We start from the raw sequence: 25,440 nt of genomic DNA on the forward strand, positions 1-25,440 counted from the left end.
TTGGTCTTGCTTATAATTCTAAACTGACAGCACTGTAAGGCTATAGCAATTGTGTCTAATGTGTGCTAGTGCAACTTGGAAAAATATAGTGAAAAGCTAACTGTCAAATATGAGATAAAAATTGCTCTGACATTTTTACTTGGTGCAGAAGAGCATCATACAAAGCTATCAGATTTTAGTTATGCTAAATTTGACCCAGTGAGGGAAAACACCCATGCATCAACAAGGGTTACAGGGACCCAATGACATTGTGCTTGAGTATGTGATGACATCTTAACTGACACTGAAATCATATGTTTATAGCTTTGGTGTAGTTCTTTTGGAAATAATTACTGGAAGGAAGCTATTGACAATTCAAAATCTGCAGGATAGCAGAATCTTTTTGCCCGGGTAAGAATGATGAATTATCTTCAATATCATGATACAGCAGAGGTTTCTTCTCCCTGTAGAGTTCTCTAGTAGTTTTTGTTCTTTTGGAGGTTAGTCCTGCTTTGCACATGAAAAAGAAGAAGAGTGATGACTTATCATATAAACATTCTGGATATATCATTCGCATATTCCTGGTGAAACAGTAGTTTGTGCGGATTGTATAAGTGGAAGTATTTCCAGTATAGATTAGCTATGCTTGGAAAGTTTTACTCTAGTAATTGTACATTTGTACTTGAGCTTTAGAATATGTGGTAAGAAAGAAATCATTTCCATTCAATATTATTTTATTTCTGGTCTCCTCTAAATTAGAAGTCGATGTTTTGAAAGAATTTCTGCATAGTGATTCAAGAATCCATTTCTTTCTTTTTGAAGGCTTGCTTTTCCCCTTTATTTTCTTCTTTGCTATGTACTCTTCTTGTAAGAGGAAAGTCCCTTTTCTAAATAGTTGTATGCATCCTATAAATCCTATCGGATTTTTGCATACTCGGTTGTGATATTAAAATTTGATACTGGGACTTGGTCATCGGCTCATCGCTCCTTATTTAAGTAATTTGATTAAAACTTGAGCATGCTAGACCTTGTTTGAATATTGAAGGAAATATCCACAAATATCTTATCCAAGGTCAGTGTCCTCTAACAAGGCTTTGACTGGCCCCTTGCTGTTGCAACAATGTGTGTCCAGGAGCAAGCCAATACGCGCTTCCAGTTGTAACTAATATAGGGTTGTGGTCGCAGCTTTGAGATACCTTGCTCGGTTGCTCCCCACAGATACAATACAAAGATAGTACATAATTCTCACCTAGCTCCGGCACTCTTCCTGGACCAAGAGGGATTGATATGACTAGTTGTTGGTGATGATGTGAGGAATATATGCGTCATTCTAGGAGGTTTAATTGTGAGATCCACTTCTATTATGACCACCGGATAGATGTTCCATATGTGATTTTGATAGCAATGTATGCTAATGCACTTGTTGGGACTAAGGAAGGCGCGGGAGAAAACAACCAATGGGCCTAATGTCGGAGATAGAGAAAATGTGGGTATGTATAATGTGTTTGGTTAAGCTTTGAAAGTGAGTTGAAAGTGGTTAGTATGCTTTCCAATGCACATTTTTCAAACATCATAATTGTCCCATTAATAAAAATGTATTTTACTCTCAAGTCTCAACACAACTTCAGTACAAACACGTAGTTCATGATGGTAGCCAAAAGAAGCATGAGCGATCTCAAAGGTGGTGAAACTTATGCGTGTGGTTAAGGTAATTTCTTTAGATGAAAGTGGGGATATCAATGGCGAGGAAAATCAAAAGGATGTTGATAAGGGTGGCAGGGTTGAGAATATGGAATGTGTTAATGAATGTAATGAGAAATGTGACAAGGGTGATATGGTTAATAATATGGTGTTGGAAATTTGGGTATGATAATTCTGGATAACTTCGAAGAATCGTGTTCGTACACTTTCCGAACAATGTATTTTGACCCTATTCTTGCCTGGGTTCACGAAATCCTTGTTGGGATAATTCTTGAAGAACAACCTGTTTCTGGCAATAGATAACATATTAGGAATGTAGAGAGAATGTCTGTTTTGTTTTCTGTGTCACAAATCTGAGGCCAAACTCCAGCCAGGGGCTCCGCCCCTTGGAACCCCGTTTTGTATTCGCGGTCAATTATACGTTGGTTCAACGAGCGTGCACTCCGCATTACCCTAACTCGTTTTTGAGCTTAACGCTAATCGCATCGGCTATAGTAAATCACATTACTACTAAAATCCATTGATGATACTAAAATCATCAACATATGCAAGGTTTGAATGGAGGTGATGGAAAAAGAGAGCATAAAAAGAGTCATCATACTCAACACGAGACAAAAGACACGATAACACAGCTGAACACTTTGATTTTCTAAAGAAGTCAATATATGAAAGTCATATTGAGAGGGCTTTTGACAACAAACAATGAGAATTGATTTCTTAGGTTTCGTGGCATGTAAGCTTCGTAATATAAAACATTTCCCCAATGAAAAATGATAGAGATCGAGGGTGAGATGGAATTATGGTGCCGATGACCAATGATGAAATAATAATGTCAGTGCAACACAATTATGCACTCTTGATGAGACATTGAAACATTTGTGTTGGCGCCAGGGACGGATCCAGAAATTTAATGTTGTGATGGCAATATATGAATATAAATTTGTAATAAAAAAAATTAACATATACTATTAGAAGTGAATACATTTTTTACCAAAAGAGACACAAGTGAGAACACTTTTTACTAAATGAGCATAAAAAATCACATACTTTTACTACTCAAGGGAGGGCATATAGCAATATGGGACACAAGTGAGGACATTTAGCAATGTGGGACACAAGTGAGGACATTTTTTTACCAAAGGGGTCATAAAAAACTACATACATTTACTACTCAAATATTTTTCTAATGATATTTTGCAAAATCAAGTGAGGACACTTGCCCTCATGCCTCAACTTGCATCCGTCCCTGGTTGGCGCCCAGATTGAAGCGTCGTTTGTGGCCCCAAATTCAAATGTCATCGCCAGCTCCCATATTCAAGTGCCATTAATGGTGACCAATCATTGCACTCATACGGTCATACCCACACTCACTCCTACTCACCATGTCATTGCCTAACAATTCATTTATTAGCGAATAAAATGAGACAGAGAGAGATTCACGAGAGAGATTAACTCTACTTATTTTGTACGTTGGAACTCACGCAAGAAAAAGAGAATTGACATATAAGGTCAACAGCTTTTTGTGGTACGCGCTCATCTGTCGAGAAATGAAGCTAAGCCAAAATTGATATTGAAAGGGAGTACTATGGGTACTCCAACCAATTACAAAAGAGAAAGAAAATTAGCCAGAAGCTAACTAAGGACAAAGAAATGCCAAACGCACAAAAGCTCACAAGGAGGTTGTGCCTTCTTCTTCTTCTTCTTCTTCTTCTTCTTCTTCTTCTTCTTCTTCTTCTTCTTCTTCTTCTTCTTCTTCTTCTTCTTCTTCTTCTTCTTCCCAATTAACCATTGTTCGACAACTAGAAATTTGTATCATGTGTAGGGATGTCAAAATTACCCACACCCGTGGATAAAACTCGCTATGGGTAAAATTATTTGTGCCCACGGGTATCCACAGATTTATTTAATGGATATTTCTACTATTCATTTATTAATGTGGTAGGTACGTATATTGATGTATCCATACCCATGGATACCCACCTGATATATAAAATACTAAAATATATATTTTATGTATGCACAGATGTATATTAAGTCTAGTATCTAATGAATTCGTGTTTAAGTTATAGTTCTCTTAAGTAAACTTATACAATGATAATGTTAAAAGAAGCCCTTAGACTTAAAAAAGGGTAGCACGTTGATTGATTGTAAAGTCCAATCTTAAATTATATTTTTAATATAATTTTATTTTGAACAAATATATCTGAATCCATTTATGTTCATTTGTGTCGGGTGTCTATGAATATCTACAAATATTTTAAAATCCGGTTAAAACCCACTTAATGGATATCCATGTGGGTATGGAGCGGGTGCTGGTATAAATTTTTACATGTGGAGCGGGTGGTGGATATATACTACTCATGTCCACCCGTACCCATTGACATCCCTAATCATGTGACCTTATTCTTTCTCTTTCTTTCAATCATACCAAACAATCTATAAAGTCTACTTTATTTCTCTCTACTCATCTTTTTTCTATTCTCTTTTTCTTCAAAACAAAACATAATTTTTTTTTAACTAAAACAAAAACATAAAAGTAAAAGACACCTATGGACTGGGCGAGCCCCTAGAGGGGCAACGCCCAGCATGTATCCCGCCCTGAGGCGGGGCCCTGGCCTTCAGATGGGCCTTGATCTCGGAGGCCCAATTGGCCCAATAGGTAGTACCCAAGCTCTATAAATAGGAGGTAGTTATCAATTGTAAGGGACTTTTGGCTCATTTGATGAAATAACACTTGAAATTCAGGACTCTCTCTCACTCTCATTCTCTCTTGGCACAATCCCTCTACCTCTAGGTACTATGCCTCTCTTCAATGTTCATTCCCAGAACATTTTGGCGCCGTCTGTGGGGACTGTAAACTTTCTACTCCCATTCACGTGGATTGATTGTGCATGAAGTTACCTCTGATTGTGATTAGGCAATTCTCTGGTTTTCTGATTTTGATTCTGTGACTAGTGTTGGTTCTCCGATCGAGTTTGCATCGTTTCTGGTTTGGATGGAGACTCGACGCAGGAGGCAGCATCATTCACCAATGCGACAGCGGATTTCGCCGCCTCGGCGGCCTCATCGTGTGGACCTGGATTCTCCGGTACGAACGACAGGAGTACAGTCGCCTTCTCCTCTTCCATCACCACCACCTCCTCCATCGCCTTCACAGGTGGGATCTCTGGAGCGCTCACCAGAGAATTCACCTGCTCCGGAACAATAGCCGGCGGTGACACAGGAGCAATGGCGCCATTTGATGCGCAGTATTGGCAACATCCAGCAGCGGAATGAGCATCTACAGGCTCAGTTAGATTTCTACCGTCGCGAGCAGCGAGATGATGGAAGCAGAGAAGCAGATTCCGTGGCTGAGTTCCGTCCGTTCTCGGAAGATGTTGAGAATGTGGCGATTCCGGATAACATGAAAACGTTAGTTCTGGATTCTTACAGCGGAGATTCCGATCCGAAAGATCATCTTCTGTATTTTAATACGAAGATGGTGATAATTGCGGCGTCAGATGCGGTGAAGTGCAGGATGTTTCCATCGACGTTCAAATCGACGGTGATGGCGTGGTTCACAACTTTGCCGCGTGGATCGATTTCAAATTTCAGAGACTTCTCATCCAAGTTTCTAGTGCAATTCTCGGCAAATAAGAATCAGCCGGTGACGATCAATGACCTATACAATATTCGCCAGCAGGAAGGGGAGTCACTGAAAGAGTACATGGCAAGGTACAGCGCGGCGTCGGTAAAGGTAGAGGACGAGGAGCCTCGAGCTTGTGCTTTAGCATTTAAAAACGGTTTGCTGCCGGGAGGGTTGAACAGCAAATTGACACGTAAGCCGGCGCGCTCGATGGGAGAGATGCGTGCTCGTGCCAGCACTTATATTCTCGACGAGGAGGACGACGCTTTCAAAAGAAAGCGCGCGAAGTTGGAAAAGGGCGACACGTCGCCCAAGCGCGTGAAAAAAGATAGGAGCAGCGAAGATAAGGGGGATGGCAAACAGCAGAGGCCAGGTAAGGGGAAGTCGGTATTCAAACCGACCATGGAACAGTTGTATCCACGGCGCGATGATTATGAACAACGTCGGCCTTGGCAATCTAAGTCTCATCGCCAGCGGGAGGAAACTGATATGGTGATGAACACAGATGTATCGGATATGCTCCGAGGGGCAAGCGACGCAAATCTAGTGGATGAGCCGGAGGCCCCAAAGTATCAGCCACGGGACGCCAATCCCAAGAAGTGGTGCGAGTTCCACCGGTCCGCCGGGCATGATACGGATGACTGTTGGACTTTGCAGCGGGAGATTGATAAGTTGATTCGGGCGGGATATCAAGGAAATCGTCAAGGCTAGTGGCGCAATGGTGGCGATCAAAACAAAGCGCACAAGCGGGAGGAGGAGCGAGCGGACACTAAGGGCAAGAAAAAGCAAGAATCAGCGGCTATCGCCACAAAAGGGGCTGATGACACGTTCGCTCAACACTCAGGACCGCCCGTCGGGACCATCAACACCATCGCCGGGGGATTTGGCGGCGGTGGCGACACTCACGCGGCGCGTAAGCGCCATGTTCGTGCCGTTAATTCCGTTCATGAGATCGCTTTTGGATTCGTACACCCTGACATAACAATCTCGATGGCGGACTTTGAGGGGATAAAGCCTCATAAGGACGACCCGATTGTGGTGCAGTTAAGGATGAACAGTTTCAACGTTGGAAGGGTACTCCTGGATCAGGGTAGTTCGGCTGATATTATCTATGGTGATGCATTTGACAAGTTGGGACTAACTGACAATGATCTAACTCCATACGCGGGAACCTTGGTAGGTTTCGCGGGGGAGCAAGTAATGGTGCGGGGATACATTGATCTAGACACAATATTTGGGGAAGACGAGTGTGCTAGGGTTTTGAAGGTAAGGTATCTGGTTCTCCAGGTGGTAGCATCCTACAATGTCATCATTGGGCGAAATACATTGAATCGCCTTTGTGCTGTAATTTCGACAGCCCACTTGGCGGTCAAGTATCCGCTAAGCAGTGGAAAGGTGGGAAAGCTGAAGGTGGACCAGAAGATGGCGAGGGAGTGTTACAATAATTGCCTTAACTTGTACGGCAAGAAGAGTGCGTTGGTTGGTCATAGATGTTATGAAATCGAAGCTTCGGATGAAAATCTTGATCCCCGGGGCGAGGGGCGAGTAAATAGGCCCACGCCAATTGAGGAAACGAAGGCGCTAAAGTTTGGCGATCGCACTTTGAAGATTGGGACCAGACTGACGGAAGAGCAGGAGACGCGCCTGACAAAACTGCTTGGGGAGAACTTAGACTTGTTTGCTTGGAGCTGCAAAGACATGCCTGGAATTGATCCAAACTTCATATGCCATCGGTTAGCATTGAATCCAAGTGTCAAGCCAGTTTCACAACTTAGGAGGCGCTTGGGTGGCGACAAAGGGAAGGCGGTGCAACAGGAGGTCGACAAGTTGTTGGCGGCAGAGTTCATCAGGGAAGTGAAGTATCCGACGTGGTTGGCGAACGTCGTAATGGTGAAGAAGGCGAACGGGAAATGGCGAATGTGTGTAGATTACACAGACTTAAACAAAGCATGTCCAAAAGATTCGTATCCCCTTCCCAGCATCGATAGCCTTGTTGATGGTGCCTCGGGCAACGAACTGCTTAGCTTGATGGATGCTTATTCTGGCTATCATCAAATCCGCATGCACCCGGCAGACGAGGACAAAACGGCTTTTATGACTGCCAGTGTCAATTATTGCTATCGCACCATGCCGTTTGGACTAAAGAACGCTGGGGCTACCTACCAAAGATTGATGGATAGGGTTTTTGCTGGGCAGGTGGGAAGAAACATGGAGGTTTACGTTGATGACATGATTGTTAAATCAGTACGAGGTTTAGACCATCATCAAGATCTGGAGGAAGCATTTGGCGAAATAAGGAAGCACAGTATGCGCCTCAATCCGGAGAAATGCTCTTTTGGTGTTCAGGGGGGCAAGTTTTTGGGATTCATGATCACATCCAGAGGAATCGAGATAAACCCAGAAAAATGCAAGGCGATTCAGCAGATGAAAAGCCCTTCCAATGTGAAAGAGGTCCAACGTTTGACGGGGCGAATAGCAGCTTTATCTCGGTTTCTTCCCAAGTCTGGTGACAGATCTTTTCCTTTTTTCAAGTGTCTTCGCAAGAATGTCGCATTCGAGTGGACGGCGGAGTGTGAGGAAGCTTTCGTTCGCCTCAAGGAACTCCTATCGTCACCGCCGATCTTGTCGAAACCAATACAGGGACACCCGCTGCATTTGTATTTTGCTGTGAGCGATAGTGCTCTGAGTTCTGTGATGTTGCAGGAGATAGATGGCGAGCATCGAATTGTTTATTTTGTTAGTCACACACTCCAGGGCGCGGAGGTCAGATATCAGAAAATTGAGAAGGCGGCGCTGGCGGTCCTCGTCACCGCCCGGCGGTTGAGACCTTATTTTCAGAGTTTTCCCGTGAAGGTGCGGACGGATTTGCCCTTGAGGCAAGTATTACAAAAACCGGATTTATCAGGTAGATTGGTCGCCTGGTCGGTTGAATTGTCAGAGTATGGTTTGCAATACGATAAGCGGGGCACGGTTGGTGCGCAGTCACTAGCTGACTTTGTGGTCGAGTTGACTCCAGATCGGTTTGAAAGAGTGGACACTCAGTGGACTCTCTTCGTGGATGGATCCTCCAATAGTAGTGGCAGCGGCGCGGGAGTAACGTTAGAAGGGCCGGGGGAACTAGTGTTGGAGCAATCCCTGAAATTCGAGTTCAAAGCAACGAACAACCAAGCAGAATATGAAGCTCTCATCGCCGGATTGAAGTTGGCGCGGGAAGTGAAGATCAGGAGTTTGTTGATAAGAACGGACTCACAATTGGTGGAGAATCAAGTGAAGGGAACTTTCCAGGTCAAAGATCCTAATCTGATCAATTACCTTGAGCGGGTACGGTATTTGATGACACTCTTTCAAGAGGTCGTGGTGGAGTACGTTCCTCGGGCAGAAAATCAGCGGGCGGACGCGCTAGCCAAACTGGCAAGCACGCGGAAGCCCGGCAATAACAAAAGTGTGATTCAGGAAACGCTGGCGTACCCAAGCATCGAAGGCGAGCTCATGGCCTGCGTGAACAGAGGGAGAACATGGATGGATCCCATAATATCTATCTTGGCGGGGGACCCGGCAGAAGTGGAGCAATGCACGAAGGAGCAGCAGCGGGAGGCGAGTCACTATACTCTCATTGACGGACACTTGTATCGCCGTGGTTTCTCGACGCCATTGTTGAAATGTGTATCGCCAGAGAAGTACGAAGCGATAATGTCTGAAGTACATGAAGGAGTGTGCGCGAGCCACATCGGGGGAAGGTCTTTGGCTTGCAAAGTGTTGAGGGCGGGTTTTTACTGGCCCACCCTCAGGAAAGATTGTATGGACTTCGTGAAGCAGTGCAAGGAGTGTCAAGTGTTCGCGGATTTGTCTAAGGCACCGCCAAAAGAGTTGGTAACGATGAGCGCCCCATGGCCTTTCGCCATGTGGGGTGTGGACTTAGTTGGACCTTTCCCGACCGCCAGGGCACAAATGAAGTTTATATTGGTGGCGGTGGACTACTTCACTAAGTGGATTGAGGCTGAACCCTTGGCCAAGATTACTTCTGCAAAGATAGTCAATTTCTACTGGAAGCGTATTGTTTGCAGGTTCGGGATCCCAAGGGCGATCGTATCTGACAATGGGACCCAGTTTTCAAGCAGTCAAACAAGGGAGTTCTGCAAGGAAATGGGCATACAGATGAGGTTCGCCTCTGTTGAGCATCCGCAGACGAACGGGCAGGTGGAATCTGCAAACAGGGTAATCCTACGAGGACTAAGACGACGGCTCGCGGAGGCTAAGGGAGCTTGGTTGGATGAACTTCCGGCGGTGCTGTGGTCGTACAACACCACCGAGCAATCTACTACAAGGGAAACCCCCTTTAGAATGACCTACGGGGTAGATGCCATGTTGCCGGTGGAGATTGACAACTTTACATGGCGGACTCGACCAGGTTTTGAAGAGGAAAATCAGGCCAACATGGCGGTGGAGCTGGACCTTTTGTCGGAAACGCGCGACGAGGCGCACATTCGGGAAACAGCGATGAAGCAGCGCGTGGCGGCAAAGTTCAACAGCAGGGTTCGCGTCCGAGATATGCAGGTTGGCGACCTGGTCCTCAAGTGGCGATCGGGAGCCCCGGGGAACAAGCTTACTCCCAACTGGGAAGGGCCCTACCGCATTATTAAAGTTCTTGGTAATGGGGCCTATCACTTAGAAGAGCTTGATGGGAGGCGGTTACCTCGATCGTTCAATGGTTTGAGCTTGCGCTACTTTTATAGTTGATCGCAGGCGAGAAAGTGAACAAGGCGGAATCGCCGGAGCCAGATATCTTTAAGGTTTTCCGAAGTGTTCTCAAATTCTCCAATGTACTGCAACGACAAATCAATAAAATAAAACGAAAATTCACGAAATTCGTGTCCAAAAAATTCCAGGGATTCCCTGACGATCGGAATTGCCGCTCGACATAAAGAATTACGGCGATCACTAAGTGGGACAAGCTTGATCCCCAAAGGGGCTTGCTGGAACCCTGAAGGTTGTGGCGATTCCATAAATGGCCTTTGACGCCTGGGAATCACCCTCCGGAAAGTCTGACGTGATCGCCGGTCCCGTAAACGATGTGCTGGGTAAGTCTCGCCAGAATACGACGAGCGCCGTTAACTAGGCAAAAGTCTTGGGACCCCCAAATGGCCATTGGGATCCAAGCATTGTAAGCCCCGAGCGGGCAAAGCCCCGGGCGAAGTCCTCGAGAATGGAGGCCGTTTCTTCCTATTAGGGAAAAAACGTCTAAAGTCTTGGTGGTGGAATACCAAGCAACAAGTCCTAGTTAAAATTAAGGCACGAAATCGTTAGGCGTAATTCAATCATATGACGCGTGAAAAATAGCGCAAGATATAAGGTCGGCGAATGAATAGGAGGGAAGGCGAGTAGTGTACGGCGAAAGCATTCCAATATGACTTACAAAATATCCAACGGCGATATAAAAAGCTATGGCGAAGGGTTGCTTAAACATAGACGAATGGCGGAAAAGTACACTACAAGGTGACAGTAAAAGATAAAAGTAATGTTAAAAATTACATTATTCATTGTTTTCTTTCTCCTGTTCTTCTTCTTCCTCTTCTTCTTCAGTCGCTGTCCAGAGGTTTTGGTCAATCAGGGGAGGATCGTCGGGACCAACCAGTCCTGCGGCGGTTATCTCTTTCATTACTCCCATGGCGCTAAAGTCAAAGTTCGGGTACAAATGTTGGGCCTGATCTTTGGCGAGGTAGAAACCGCGCTCGCGGTTGTCAAGGGCGATGTCAGCGGCTTGTTCCCTCGCCTCAATGGCTTTGGCCTTCTCCGTCGCCAGCTCGTCCTCTAGACTTTTGATCTTTGCTAGTTGGGAAGCAATCTCAGCATCTTTCGTGGCGAGGGCCTCAGCATGAGTTTCGGTCGCTTTCTTGATCTCCTCGGACGTAGCCTGCATCACCGCCTCCATGTCAGATTTCGCCAAGGCCAAGGACTCCGCAGACTTTTTCTCTTGCTCCGCCAACGCCTTTTTCACTAACTCCAGCTCAGCGCACAGTATGGCAAGCTCTGACTCCTTAGCAATCAGCGCCTCGCCTCGGGCGATCAAGTCCTTCTCAGCTTGCTCTTTTTCCTTCTTGCAAGCTTGAAGGCTTGCATCAAGCTCATCTGCTTCTTCCTTCATCAGCGCCAGCTGATCCTCCAGCTCGCCGATTTTAATCCCCGCCGTGCCAATCATCTTGTCGGCATAGACTTTGTCTTTTCCTGCCTGCGTCGCAAGTTTGTCGAAACGCTTTTCCCAAGCAGCGGCGGCTTCTTGATGCTTAGCACTTTCGGCCTTCAACCGCTCAGCTTCAACGTTGGCGGCATTGAACTTCTCAAACGTGTGAGCAAAGATGCACCCAGCGCGTAGGAGGCAAGCAAGAGTCTCCTCCTTGGTGACATTCAGGCCCCGACTCAAAACTTCTTTTTCTATAACGTCACGGTTGAGACCAGCAAGTAAGAATTCTGAGGGTTCAATGACGTTGGGGAGCATATTATAATAGCTTGAAGAACCGACCTCAGGAGCAGGGGCTTGTTCAATTTGAGCTGCTTCAGAGGTAGTGGCAGCGCCAGGACAGGATTTTTCCCCTTGATGAGGCGGGGAAGGCATGGAGCCCGCATCATGTGTTGAGGGCGGGCTAGGAGGCGCATCTTGGCGAGGGGGAGACTTTGGGGTTTCATTTTCTTTTTCCTTATCTCCAATAGGAGTGTCGGAAGACGCAGCAGCTTTTGTGGCGTTAACGCCGGCGGGGGCGGCTGTGGCGCCAATAGAGGACTCAGCGGCAACAGCAGCGGTCGCACCGGCGGCGGCAGGAGAAGAAGCTGGTACGGCGGTTGGCTCGATAGCTGCGGCGACAGAGGCTTCAGCGACATTTTTGCCTTTAGGCGCAGCAGCAGTGGTGGGCTGAGCGCCAGGGTTAGATGTGCCGGCGTCGGAGGAGGCTTTGGTCAATCTTCTCCTCTTGGGAGCTTTGGTGCTCTCGGCTTGGTTCTCAGCACCGCCCCGTTTTTTCGCGTCGCCCTCAGTGTTGAATTTTGGAGAAAAGCGAGCCATTCTCCTCTCGCGGGCCTTCAGGAGCTCGGCGTTCGTGAAATTCATATCTTCTGTAACAATAAAAAAAAACGATCAGTGATAACATAGGAGTTGAGAAAGGAAATGACAATAATAAAAGTGAGCTATGGGCAACCTAAGTATTTGGGAGTTCTTGAGAGGTCAGCGCCCTCAAGGACTGTTGTGCAGTCAAGGATGGGAAGTGGGGCAAGGAGATTAAGAAAGGCTTGATCGTTGGCGGACAAGGAATCCTCTGAAGGATCGGTGATCCCGTTGGGCTTCTCTGTCCAGTAAAGAGGAAAGAGGGCGGTCCCGTCTCTGAGGGTGAATGCCTCTGGGTAGGCGGGATGAACCGCCACACGGAAGTACTTTCGTGCGAAGGAGGACTTCGCGTTACTTTTGTGGGGATGCAAACACTTCCGGCCGGCTCGGGCCTTCAAGGAAATCCATCCTTTGTTTTTGATGGACTTGGGGTCGACGTCGTAAAGGTAGAAGAAACTGGTGGGGGATGGGGCGATGCCGACAGCGGCGCTTAGGATTTCAAAACATCGAATGAAGGCCCAGGCGTTAGGGTGGAGTTGACAGGGAGCCGCGTTGATGTCGCGGAGGACGGTTTGGACAAAGGGCGAGAAAGGAAGCCTGATTCCAAGCTCGCTAAACATGTATTCGTACGCAAAGAAAAAATGGGATCTCTTTACGTCGCCATCTGGCTTGTGAAGCCAGAGGCGATCCCCGGGACTGCAAACCCAGATCCTGAGTTTGGCGTTAAACTCATCGTCATTGGACAAGCCACCCAGGGAGTTCACGAATTGTACAATGGGATCGCTATCTTGGAAGATGGAAGGTTGATCTATAGCCTCGTGTTTGGGGGCTACTTGGACTGGAAGGGGCAGAGTGGCGTAGGTTTTTAGTCGGTGAGCTGGGATCTCCGGAACCTCTAAACGGAGGCCGCCGGCAGCGGTGGAGTCAGGGTCGCTTTCGGAGGAGGAAGAAGAGTGATTAGGGGAGGTAGGGTTTGAAGCCATTTTTAGAAGACAGTGAAGTGAAAGAAAAGGAAAGATCAGTATGTGTGCGATGTAAAGATAAGGACAGTGGGACTCACCGGAGTAGGATGTGAAGAGTGGGTAGCGGAAAGGGTGATAAGCGACGGCTCCGGAGCGGAAGTGGGCAGAAGGAGTTTGGTAAGCGATTAGGGAAGTGAAGAGGGGTCTCGGAAAGGGATGACAGTGGGGAAGAAGGGTTTTTATAGGAGAAGGGGAGAAGCTGGAAGGGTGACGCGTGTTGGACGCGTGTGGAAGGTTGGAAGTCATGATGGTTTTGGGGAAATGGGTCGCGTGCAAAGGGGAGTTACTGCGCACGATGGGACGGTTATGAAAGGTGAAGTGACGGTTCCGGAGAAAGAGGGAAATTGATGTAACCAACACATCACGTGGGGCAGCCACGTGAGGCAGGTAGAAATTTGAAAGGGTTTTAAAATAAGGGAAAGCGCGAAAAGCCTCGCCACTATAAGGATCAAACGCCATCGCCTGACGATTGACACCAACAACGAAGTTCAGTCGCTCGCCGGGGTCACCGCCAGTCAATGATTGAATGATCGGCACATGACCCATGCCTGCCACCTTTCCCGCCGGCGAGCGATCATACACCTGCTCCAACTTATCACCAATACAAAGTAGTCGTTCTCGCCGCTTGCGGACTTGTGGACTTGCCAGCTTGGTTTGCTCGTCAAGTCAGTGGACTGGGTAACTGAAAATGCTAGTTTCCTTTTGCTCACGCCATGTTGGCGATATAGTTAACTTCTCTTTTCTCAAGCCATGTTGGCAGTGTAGATTCCGGTGTACAATAAGACATGTAACAGCATTTAAAAGACACCCTTAGCTCTCGTACCTCGAGCTCGGTGTCTTGTGGACTAGTGGACTGGGCGAGCCCCTAGAGGGGCAACGCCCAGCATGTATCCCGCGCTGAGGCGGGGCCCTGGCCTTCAGATGGGCCTTGATCTCGGAGGCCCAATTGGCCCAATAGGTAGTACCCAAGCTCTATAAATAGGAGGTAGTTATAATTGTAAGGGACTTTTGGCTCATTTGATGAAATAACACTTGAAATTCAGGACTCTCTCTCACTCTCATTCTCTCTTGGCACAATCCCTCTACCTCTAGGTACTATGCCTCTCTTCAATGTTCATTCCCAGAACAACCTAAATAGTTTTTAAATTGCAATTCTTTTGGCAAATTATTTACTTTTAACATTATCTTAAAAAAGGGTTCATTTACTGTACACAAAGAAATGCTTGTGTAAAGTTGCACAAACCTAAGTTGACCTGTTATCACAAGTTAACTAGCAGGTCACCCTTTTTTAATTAAAATAAGGTTAAAAATAAAAAATAAAAGAAAAAAGTCTAAATCTGTCATCAGCATATTTTTTTTTTTGATAGGCATCACCATCCTTAATCTTCTTCTTTCAACTTAACCCCAGAAATTCATATTCACTCATCATCTTCATTCTAAATCAACATTTTTCAGATTAGAACACCCAAAAACCCAGACCACACCACCACCGCTAAACCAACATTGAACCACCACCACCAACCCCAGCCCACATCGCACCACCACCCCAACCACCACCAAGTTATGTATTTTTCTGCAGATCTGACCCTTTTTCAACATTGAAGATCAAAGATAAGAAAAAAAATGTGAAAGCTTCAAGCTTTTCAACCAGATCGGAAGAGAAAGCTTCAGATCTGGCCTCAGCATCTGAATCTTTGGCACACCATCGTTCCTCCTTGCTTTGCTCAAGCCCAGTCACAGCTCCAGGTCCTCTTCCATGACAAAATCGTTGCTGGGAGCCATGAACTTGACAAAACCCAGAAACAAGAGATAATAAAGATTAAACCTTTTTTATTTTTCCTCTCTTCTCCGAGCTTCAAAATTTTCCAGAATGGCAAGCACAAACGGCGTTGTCTCAACCCATTTGCTCCGAGTGAGGAAGCTCTTCGAAAATGTCGTTTTATCTTCCAGAGCTTCCCCTCTCTCTGCCCGCTACGACCTCTCCAGCGCTGCCGAGACGAAGGTGCCAGCATGAGGGAAAGCCCTCGTTCCCACCGATCTCTCCATCGCCATCCATGAAGGAACCCACGCCCGTATTGCGCCGCATTCGGGGTTGGCTTGAAAGCATTTGATTGATGTTGGTGTGGGAGTGATTGACGCCGATTACAGGCCAGGGGTCTGGTGGGGGTGATATTGTTCAATTTCTCGGATGTTGATTTTGAAGTGAAAAGGGAGATAAGCACTGAGTTACCTCCTGGTTCAAATCCATCATGTTTATCATTAATTTCTATTTTAACTAAAAAAAGAGTGTTGATGATGAATACTTTTTTTTTTTTTGGATGTTATTGTTAGAGGATGTAAGTGATGATAATAAAGATTAGATATTAAGGAGGATGTGATTTTTTTTTTCAATAATTAATTTATTTTTAAAAAAATGATTTAACTTGTTGTAACCTAACATAATAGGTCAAGTTAGGTTTGTGTAACTTTACACAAGCATTTTTTTGTGTACAGTAAATGAACCAAAAAATTATCTTAGAAAAACCAAGATGCTAATTTTCTTTTTTCTATAGAGAGGTCCAGAACTAGAAAATAGAAATGCACCCTGAAGGGTAGATCGGGAACTTCAATTTTCCGTAAGCTTCTCGAATCTCAAACCCAGTGTGTACCACCTCCAAACCCTAACCTAACCAAAACATCCTCTTCCTCTTCCTCTTCCTCTTCCCCGCAGGGAGCCTCATCGCACTGCTCCACAACTTCACATCTTCGCTCAATTCGATTGTTCCTCAATTTCATTGGAAATATATCAACTTCAATTTTTCATTTGATGCCGATACAAGATGCCTCCTAAACAATCAAAAGCTGAGGTAGCGAAGAAGCAGAAGGTTGTGGAGGACAAAACCTTCGGTCTCAAGAACAAGAACAAGAGCAAAGCGGTTCAGAAATATGTCCAGAATCTCAAGTCATCCGTGCAGCCCAAAACCGATCCCAAAATCGAAGCCAAGGTAATGCCCCTTTTGAATTCCTGCACTGAATCATAGTTTCTCTAGTTTAATCCCCTTAAAAATTTCATTTTGTTGTGTACTGTAAGTTTGGTTGTTCATTATTGTTAGTAATTCATTGGTGGGTATGTAATACCCTGAAATGTTGGATTTTTTTCAACTAGATTTGGTGCTCATTGTGTAATGATGATAACAGAAAAAGAAGGAGGAGGAGAAGGCCAAGGAGAAGGAGCTAAATGATTTGTTCAAAATCGCTGTTAGTCAGCCTAAAGTGCCAGTTGGTAATCATTTTTTAGCTATTCGGAGCTTCAAGTTTCGTGTTTTTTTTCTTCGTTGATGGGTTTATTCAGTGTTGCTGGATGCTAATGTATTTGAATTTGGTCAGGTGTTGATCCGAAGTCCATATTATGTGAGTTTTTTAAAGTGGGACAGTGTGCCAAGGGCTTCAAGTGCAAGTTCTCTCATGATTTGAATGTTCAGAGGAAAGGGGAAAAGATTGACATATACAGCGATCAGCGTGATGACGAGGGTATTGCATCGAAGTTTTGTGTTTTGGTTCTAATCACTTTTCTTTTTTCTAACTTTTTGGTTTTGCCTTGCTCTTATGTTGTCAGACACTATGGAGGATTGGGATCAAGCCACCTTGGAGAAGGTGGTGGAGTCAAAGAAAAACGAGTTTAATCAGAACAAACAAACTGACATAGTACGGTTTATAGTAGATTTGTTGGGATTGATTTGCTTGATAATTTGCCTTTACTTTTTTCATTGTTCATTTTGGTTTTTGATCATTGCGGGCTTCTTTTGGATGTTTCATGATATTGCATTATTTTCAAATTGCGTTTGACATTTGGTTTGTGGCATTGTGAAACTGGAAATGACCACTGTCTGTTGTTTGTGTGTTCTGCTCAGGTCTGTAAATACTTTTTGGATGCGGTAGAGAAGAAGCAATATGGTTGGTTTTGGGAATGTCCCAATGGTGGTAAGAATTGCCACTATAGACATGCACTCCCTCCTGGATATGTTTTAAAATCTCAAATGAAGGCTTTGTTAGATGAAGAATCTGAAAAAATATCAATTGAAGAGGAGATTGAAAATCAGGTGGATATTCCCCCTTTTAAGATGCTATACCATTTAATACAATATCAGGTTATCTAACAGAATATGTATAATGATTTAGCGCGCCAAAGTGGCCACTACAACTCCTATGACTACTGAGTTATTCTTTCAATGGAGGAAGAAGAAGACAGAAGAGAGAGATGCTAAATTGGCTTCACAACAGGCAGAGAGGGCTAAGAATGACCGAATGAGGTATATCCACTATCTGTTCCCTATCACTCTCATTTGGAAGTTTATATATGCTCCCCAGTCCCCACCCTGTTATTCAAGGAAAAATCCTACAAGAGGAAGGACCTGCATATTATTGAATGTGTTTTGATTACAGGTGGTTAGAAAGGCCGATACTTCTTCTCTTGTTTTTATTTTCGCTAACCATGTTATATTGTTTTCCCCTCCAATGCAGCGGTCGTGAGCTATTTTTGTCAGATGCTAGCTTGTTTGTGGATGATGATGAAGCATATGACCAGTACCAAAGAGAACCTGAAACTGAACAGAAAGTAAGTTTTACTTCTTGTCTGTCACCTCATAATTTGATTGTGTATTTCATGGTTGAGAAGTAGTCTGGTGAATAGACTAATGATGCTGGATGATTTCCATTCACGATAAAGTTTGCAGAACGATCACAACTACCGGAATGTTAGCTTTTCTTCTCATTTTACTGTTGCAATCTCAAAAATTATATGGCCTAATCATCGGAAACTACCACCATTTTATATTATAACTGTTATAAATATACTGACATGTTTTTGAAGTTTTATACACTTGTGTATGTCCAACATTGCCTCTGGGTCTGTTGGAACTCGGATTACACATCAAGGTGTAGCCCATCCCCCGTTCCTTATACACACCCCACTCAATATCATCTGGGATTTAGGGTGTGTTTGGATACACTTTGAAAAAATGCTTTTATGACAACATTTTATAGCTTTTCTTTTTCTTGTAGCCAATGAGAGAAGCACCTAGGTAGCTTCTTTTGAAAAAAAATTCCTTTTCAAAAAACAATTAAACACAGGTTTTTAAAATATTTTTGAATTAAAAAAGCACTAAAAACAACAAAAGCCTTTTTTCCTTCTGGGTGTATTGGTTTCATGAATCGGATGATACTTTAATGTTCTGTCTTGATCCATGTCTATGATACAGCATTTCAAACTTATGTTTGAAATTTGAACTGAAAGGCAATGTTTTTTTTTTTTGCCTTCTTGAAATCACAAAAGGGCCCTTTAGTTAACACCTCCCAGTTAAAGTATTCAATGTTAACATTGGCATTCCCCTTGGGAAATTGGAGGGTCAAATAAGTAGGGCCAAGTTGGTCTGTAGCAGAACATGGTGCTTTGATGTGCAAGTGTGTGTCCCATATCAAATGGATGTGGATGTGAAACCCCAATTTAAGGTGGAGGCTCTCCCCTCTTTTCAGCTTGGCTTTTTGGTCAAGCTCTACACTATCTACATTTTGCATGGTAATTCAGGGTTCACACATGACACTGACACTGGAGGTTTAATGACACATGTCATCTCTGGGCCTTGTGTAGACTTCTTGAAAGTTGTCTTTTAGTTTCTGTATGGTTTTTTCATTATTTTTTCGAAGGATGCCCACTTGAACTGTATGGTGGTTAGAATCAGGGTTATCAAAATTGCATGTATTGCAATGACAATGTGCTTTGAAGGATGGGTGTTAAGAAACTGCTGATAATACTTCTCTCAAAGGCCTAAGTCTGAATCAATACTAAACAAACCCTAATTTGGTCCCTCGCTCCATATTTGTCACTAGTGAAGCTATCGCCATTAACAAAGGGTGTTGTTTTCTCACTGTTTGTCCCCACTCTGTTTTTTTCTTCTCAGTATTGCTCTCGTCATGTTTTGGTTGACACTAAGTTGTCTCCACGTTGTTTTGGTTGTCTCACGTGCATCCATGATACCTTCGTTTTGCAATAATAACCTTTGATTAAGCTATGTAAATTTAATAATCTTAAACTATATTTATTTTACTCTATGTACAAATAAAATGAATTACTTAGGAATTTATAATGATTATAAATTGAACTATTTACAGGTTTAACTTTTGCCTTCAATCAGATTTTGATTATATAGTAGATATAGGTATAGGGAGTGGGAAAGTAATTTGCATTTGTCATCTTATTGATATTTGTTTGAGGGATTGAACACTTGAAGGTTGTGCAGCCACCCACTATTTTTCTTCTCATTTTGATTTATGACTTGGATCTTGAATTACTTTGGATTTATTGTATGATATATCATATATCAACTTATGTTCGAATTTACGACTTGATTTTTCGGTATAATGTATCTTTTGATATATAAAAGATTCAATTTATATACGATTTGGAAAATAGGTCTTCCAATTCATAATCATAGTTAAAATTGCCAAATTATCCAAGAAGATTTTGTTTCACATTCAGTTTACAACTTTCTCTTGTTTCTAAGCACATTAACATGGTATCTAATATATCTGTAACTGACTTTCCAAAAATAATAAAGCGGTAGAGGTTCTCAAGTAAGTATTCTGCCTTCATTGATGCTTGCATCTAGGTTGTAGTCTGTAGCTCTGCCATGAATATATGAATTCTAGACAGTTTGAAGTTTTCTTTCTTCACCATTAGACGGGCAGTAGTTATTTTATTATATTTTGAAGGAACTGTAGTGGCTTCTAGACCTAGTTCTCATCTTATTGCAAACAGTCATCTTTGTTTCACATTGACCGAACATTTTGTTGTTGTTTTTTTTAATATTTGCTTAGGCTGCTGAAGAAGGTCCTAGCTCCTCGGCAGCAGCTGGTGCTGATGCTGAAGTTCCTGATCCTGATGACGATGATGATGAATTGGACCTTGATGAGCTGAATGAACTGGAAGCAAGCTTATCCAAGACATCAATCCAAATAAAGGAATAAGGAGCTGAAGCTTAATCCTGAAATTAGAATGTGATATTTTTATACCTCTGTTGAACATGAGCATTTGCCTGTAGCCACTCGCTCCCCTAGCTTCCAAGGAAGTTTTTTGAATGAAGCCTTTGATGATGATAATGAAATCACTATTTGCTGCATCTCATTTGGTACCTATTAGATGACAGTTTGTGGTACGATCCACTTTTCTGTACTTAGGTCTCATTGCACTTACAATTGACTCTTTTTTATTTGTGTTTGAGCATGGTAAACTTGTGCGGACTGTATCTGATTTTATTCTTGAGTTATACCTATTTTGAAAAGGTATCTTCTATGTTGTTTTTGTATGTTTGTGATTTTCTGGAAGCCATCAACGCAACAAGTGGTCTCTTACTGTGAGATATCCCTGGGGTGCGTTTTGCTATGTACCACAAATTCTTTTGCACAAGAAACATGAATAATTTAGGAAGGAGGCTCCATTAGGGGCACAAGTTCAAGTCATTGAAACAACATTTTGGGCAAAAAAATAAGGTAAGACCGCGTACAATGTGGATCAAATGGTCGGACCCTTCCCATGTGAGAGCTGAAGACCGGGCTTCCCCTGGCTTCCCCCTGAACTCCATTGGTGATCATCTCATTTTTTTCTTGAGGTATACACTCAGCTAGCAGGCATGAGATTAATCCCTTGAGGCTTAGAGATCACGTTAAGCTGGTAGACATCTTAACAAATGCTTTTTCATACTCACCGACCATGCATTAAAGTTTGGACTAGATGTTCTTTTTCCGTGGAATGGCCTAGATATTTGAGGAATCCTGTTCTTTTTCCGTCGAATGGGCTAGATAATCTTTACAGCCCAACTATTACATCATAACATTTGTCGACCAACTTGAAGAATCCCTCACGTCTAAAGGAGATCTTCATCCAACCAATAAGTCAAATAGCACTCGTGTAAAGATACACTCAAACCATTAGGCCAACTAGTATATGCGAAATGATACACACGGCTAGGAACCTTGAAAGAGAAGTGTTAGTAACCTTCACTTCGATATTCTGATTTTATTGGTTGAAATTTATGTAAGACTCATAAATTAGAAGTGAGCCACATATTTGAAGTGGGTCTCGCATGATTTTCAACAAATCAATAAATATGTTGGAAATAGAGTGTTGAGGGATACTAGCACTTTTTCAGCTCGAAAGCACCATTAATGAGGAATGGAGAAACTTAGCTAATGGGAATCACTATTCTCAGTTGGGAGATAAGGACGGTTCTTTTGAGTCTTAATAGGGTAAGAATATTAATCTATGATTTAGGATTCTTGTATATTATACATCGTTCAAAAATTCTAGGGTACTCAAATTTTATAATCCTCATAATATCGTAATAAACCTTATCTTAGACAATTATTCTTAGTTTTCTTTGATGACATTCTCATTTACATTCCTGATTTTATCTCACATTTAGAGCACTTATGTATTATGCTTGAGGTTCTACAACAAAGTTTAAGTTTGTTACTAAGTTATCTATTTGTGGATTTGGAATATTTTTGAATTATCAAATTTTGATTTAAATTAAATGTATGTATGTCTAAAATAGGAAATGACAATATATTTTTTTTGAATAGTTAACTTGCATCAGAAAATAATTGGCATAATTGGTAGAATGTCCGATAAAATATAAGAGCAGATACAATCCGGTGGATCACCAACCACATTGACTTCTCCATATATATGAATCAAAGAAAAAAGAAGAATTAATTTACAACTAAGATCCTAGCTGAAATTCTTTCAAATGCATTTTTTATTTAAAATGGCATTCATTCATAGCTAGCTTCATGATACTTGGTTGGTTCGTGAGTCGTAACTCCACCACACTCGTACTTGTAGTTTATTTGTACTACAATTGCTGTTAGGTTAGTAGTTCAACTATGAAGTACAAGTTGTACAACCCATTTTTTTGCTTGAAAAGGTAGGTAGCATTGGAGACCAGTATTTGATATTTGTACTGCATACATAAGTTGATTTGAGAGCATGATCACAACACAGGTTTCCACTACTAAATAGAAAGTAAAGTTGACGCCATTATTCTTCAAAAGCCTGAACGGGATTTAACTTGGCTTGAGAACATCACAAGTTTCCACTACTAATAGAAAGTAAAGTTGATGCCATTGATTTCACTGTCATCCATTATCTTATCCCTTACGTATACAGCATTGTCTCTCAAAAAGTTAATGTACCTAAAAAATGTTATCACCGTATAAATACTATTGTATTATTTTAGACTTTTACTGCATAGAAATCAAATCCTTATATTAAAGAGTTCCTAATAGCTAAAAATAACTTAAACAAGGTTAGTAGTAATATAAATCTAGACAAAATCTGACTAAAATAATTCCCAATCTACAATGGCCCACAAGAATATAACTTGCGTTTGGAACCCGTGTATCTGAAAGTTGTACCACACACTCACTTTCATTGTTGGTTTGGTTATAAATTCACCACCCCATCACCACAACTCTTCATTCCATCAACAATTCAATTTGAATACCATAAACATGTCTTCCCAGGTGCTAAACCCATCTTCTTATTCTCTTATGATTTTTAGTTTTCATGTGCTTGATCATTGTGATTGTGTGTCTTTTTTATTATGTGTTTTGATCCACGATTATTTTCCAATTTGTTTTGTCTTGATCTAGTTTTAATTTGATGAGTTTTTAACTTGAAATATCATAATTTCTTCATGGTGTTTTTTTTAAAGCTAGGATTTTGAATGGTTTCTTGTTGGAATCCTGAGAAGTTGAAATAGTAATTCTTGGGGTTTGAATTTGAAATAGCTTAGAGAAAGGTTCCAACATTTGCTAAGACTACACAATTGAAGTTGCAGATCATGACTTGTTAAGACTACACAATTGAAGTGCTCTGCTTTCAATATAATTGCTTGGTGTATATGCATTTAGTTTTCACCATCCATCTTTCACTCCATTGATTGTGTTCCAAAGCTTAGCCTGATATTAGAAATTGGTTGCATTGCTTGTATGAAAAGCTAGAGTTTAGATTTGTATTTAGTTTTGTAGGAAATTAATGTGTTCAATTGGATCTATGAATGGTGAAACAGATTATTCTTATCTTCAGTTTCTTTCCTTTTTTAAACTGATTCAAAGAATGAATGTGTTTCTTTATGTTTCTATTTTGATCTGAATTCTCTGATTAATACAGACCGTTGTCCTCAAAGTTCGCATGTCATGTCAAGGCTGCGCCGGAGCAGTGAATAGGGTCTTGGAAAAAATGGAAGGTATTTTGAATTCAATATCAACATAATTAGTTATTGTAACAATGAAATATCTTGAGCACTGATCTTTTTCATTAGTATTTCCTTTCTTTTTCTTTCTGTCTATTTTATCAATATATCAATACATGCTATGCTGCCTGTGTGTTTCACTTTCTAATTCTAATTACCTTGAGTTTTTGGTTTTTTTTTTTCTTCTGTTGATTCTGAAAAGCTTTTGCCATGGATTTCCTTTGTAAAATTAATAATGTGTTCCTCTGTTGATTCACAGGTGTAGAATCATTTAACATTGATTTAAAGGAACAGAAGGTGACTGTGAAAGGAAATGTAAAGCCAGAGGATGTTCTGGAAACTGTCTCCAAATCTGGAAAGAAGACTGCATTCTGGGAAGATGAAGCACCAGCAGCAACACAAGCAGCTGAGACTCAAAAGCAGCCTTCAGAAACCGCCACTCCTGACCTTGAAAACAAGCCTTCAGAAACTGCAGCTGTTGTCTCAGATGAGCCTGAAAACAAGCCTGCAGTTGAAACTGCAACTCTTGCCTCAGCTGAGCCTGAAATCAAGCCTTCAGAAACTGCAACTACTGTTGCTTAAAGCAAACATTTATGGTTTATTTCTATTGATATAAGTATATTTGATATATTTGGTGTGTTTTGCTACTGGTATCTAAGTTACAATTACTTGTGCCTTACACTGTTCCATCATCCATGTATGCTTTAATGTAGTATTCCACTAGTCACTCTTCCTACTTCCTTTTGGATAATGTGTCTCAATATGAGCTTATGAACTGTTCAATGAAAATCATTGATGAACAATATGCAAATTAGTGAGCCTGAGCCATACAAGGGGGTTCTCAACAATGATGAGTTAATTCACTTAATTGTCTTGTATAAATTGAGTAGAAGTTCTATAAAAAATGAACATTGTGTTAAAAAGTGTGTATCCGGTGGGTTCTTCAACAATAAAGTTTTGTTTACACTTTCGCGAGTCACCATTGCAACCCTAGCTCAACTTCAAGCATTTTCTCCATGGAAGCTCAAGAACTCTCACAAATTCGCTCTCGTGAGATCGTGACTTCATGGAAAACTGAACCCTAGCTCCATTTCAAGCATTTTCTTACTATCTTCTTTTGTTTTTTCTACTTATTTTGCTTGAGTCTAGAGGTCGATGAGTTCGACATTCCTCTGATTGATATGAATTAGCTGATAATTAACCGAATAAGTTGTGCCTTTGGTTTCAAAGAAATGTTTGATTAGCTTGTTAGCAATATTTTCAGCAAATTAGATTTCTCAGCAGCCAAACATAGTGCAAGCATTGTAGCTTTTATGACTGTTCAAATTGATTAGTCCACAATATTTGATCAGCGAAATCCTAGGAAAAATCAGAAAGAACAAATTTTTTGGATCATCTTCACTGTTAGTTTCTGTGAAATTTGTTTGTGCAATTAACCTTTATTTTCTTTGATTCTGTTTCCCAATTCCCAACATGTTTCAAGTTACCAAATGCATGAACTTTTTGACCTTGCTCAATTCTATTCAATCCATTCTTGGCCCTATTTTGATTGTAGTACCATAATTTAGGTACCTGTCATCTTGTCATATGCAAATTGGAAGAGGCAACCACATTAGCTCTTCGCCTCTTCCATTGGATGATATATATTGTCTTTTTAACCTAGTGAGTAGTGACAATAACAGTTCATCATTTTTTATTTACTAAATGTCATTGTAAAGCTGCACAGGTTTC

At 42.1% G+C, this 25,440-nt stretch overlaps 2 protein-coding genes across 2 annotated transcripts; both read left to right on the plus strand.

The window, feature by feature from the left end:
• Nucleotides 1–16,028: 16,028 nt before the first annotated feature.
• On the plus strand, nucleotides 16,029–20,736 carry LOC130717853 (zinc finger CCCH domain-containing protein 11). The gene is made up of 8 exons (XM_057568230.1): nucleotides 16,029–16,404; nucleotides 16,598–16,682; nucleotides 16,787–16,930; nucleotides 17,016–17,104; nucleotides 17,311–17,499; nucleotides 17,579–17,709; nucleotides 17,921–18,014; nucleotides 20,273–20,736. The coding sequence occupies exons 1-8, from the start codon at nucleotides 16,240–16,242 to the stop codon at nucleotides 20,420–20,422; spliced, it is 1,047 nt and encodes a 348-aa protein (XP_057424213.1). The 5' UTR covers nucleotides 16,029–16,239; the 3' UTR covers nucleotides 20,423–20,736.
• Nucleotides 20,737–22,822: 2,086 nt separating this feature from the next.
• LOC130720048 (copper transport protein ATX1-like) lies at nucleotides 22,823–24,520 on the plus strand. Its single transcript, XM_057570631.1, has 3 exons — nucleotides 22,823–22,978; nucleotides 23,628–23,703; nucleotides 23,969–24,520. The coding sequence occupies exons 1-3, from the start codon at nucleotides 22,967–22,969 to the stop codon at nucleotides 24,289–24,291; spliced, it is 411 nt and encodes a 136-aa protein (XP_057426614.1). The 5' UTR covers nucleotides 22,823–22,966; the 3' UTR covers nucleotides 24,292–24,520.
• Nucleotides 24,521–25,440: the final 920 nt, after the last annotated feature.

Source organism: Lotus japonicus, chromosome 5 (genome assembly GCF_012489685.1).
Source record: "Lotus japonicus ecotype B-129 chromosome 5, LjGifu_v1.2".
NCBI lineage: Eukaryota > Viridiplantae > Streptophyta > Magnoliopsida > Fabales > Fabaceae > Lotus > Lotus japonicus.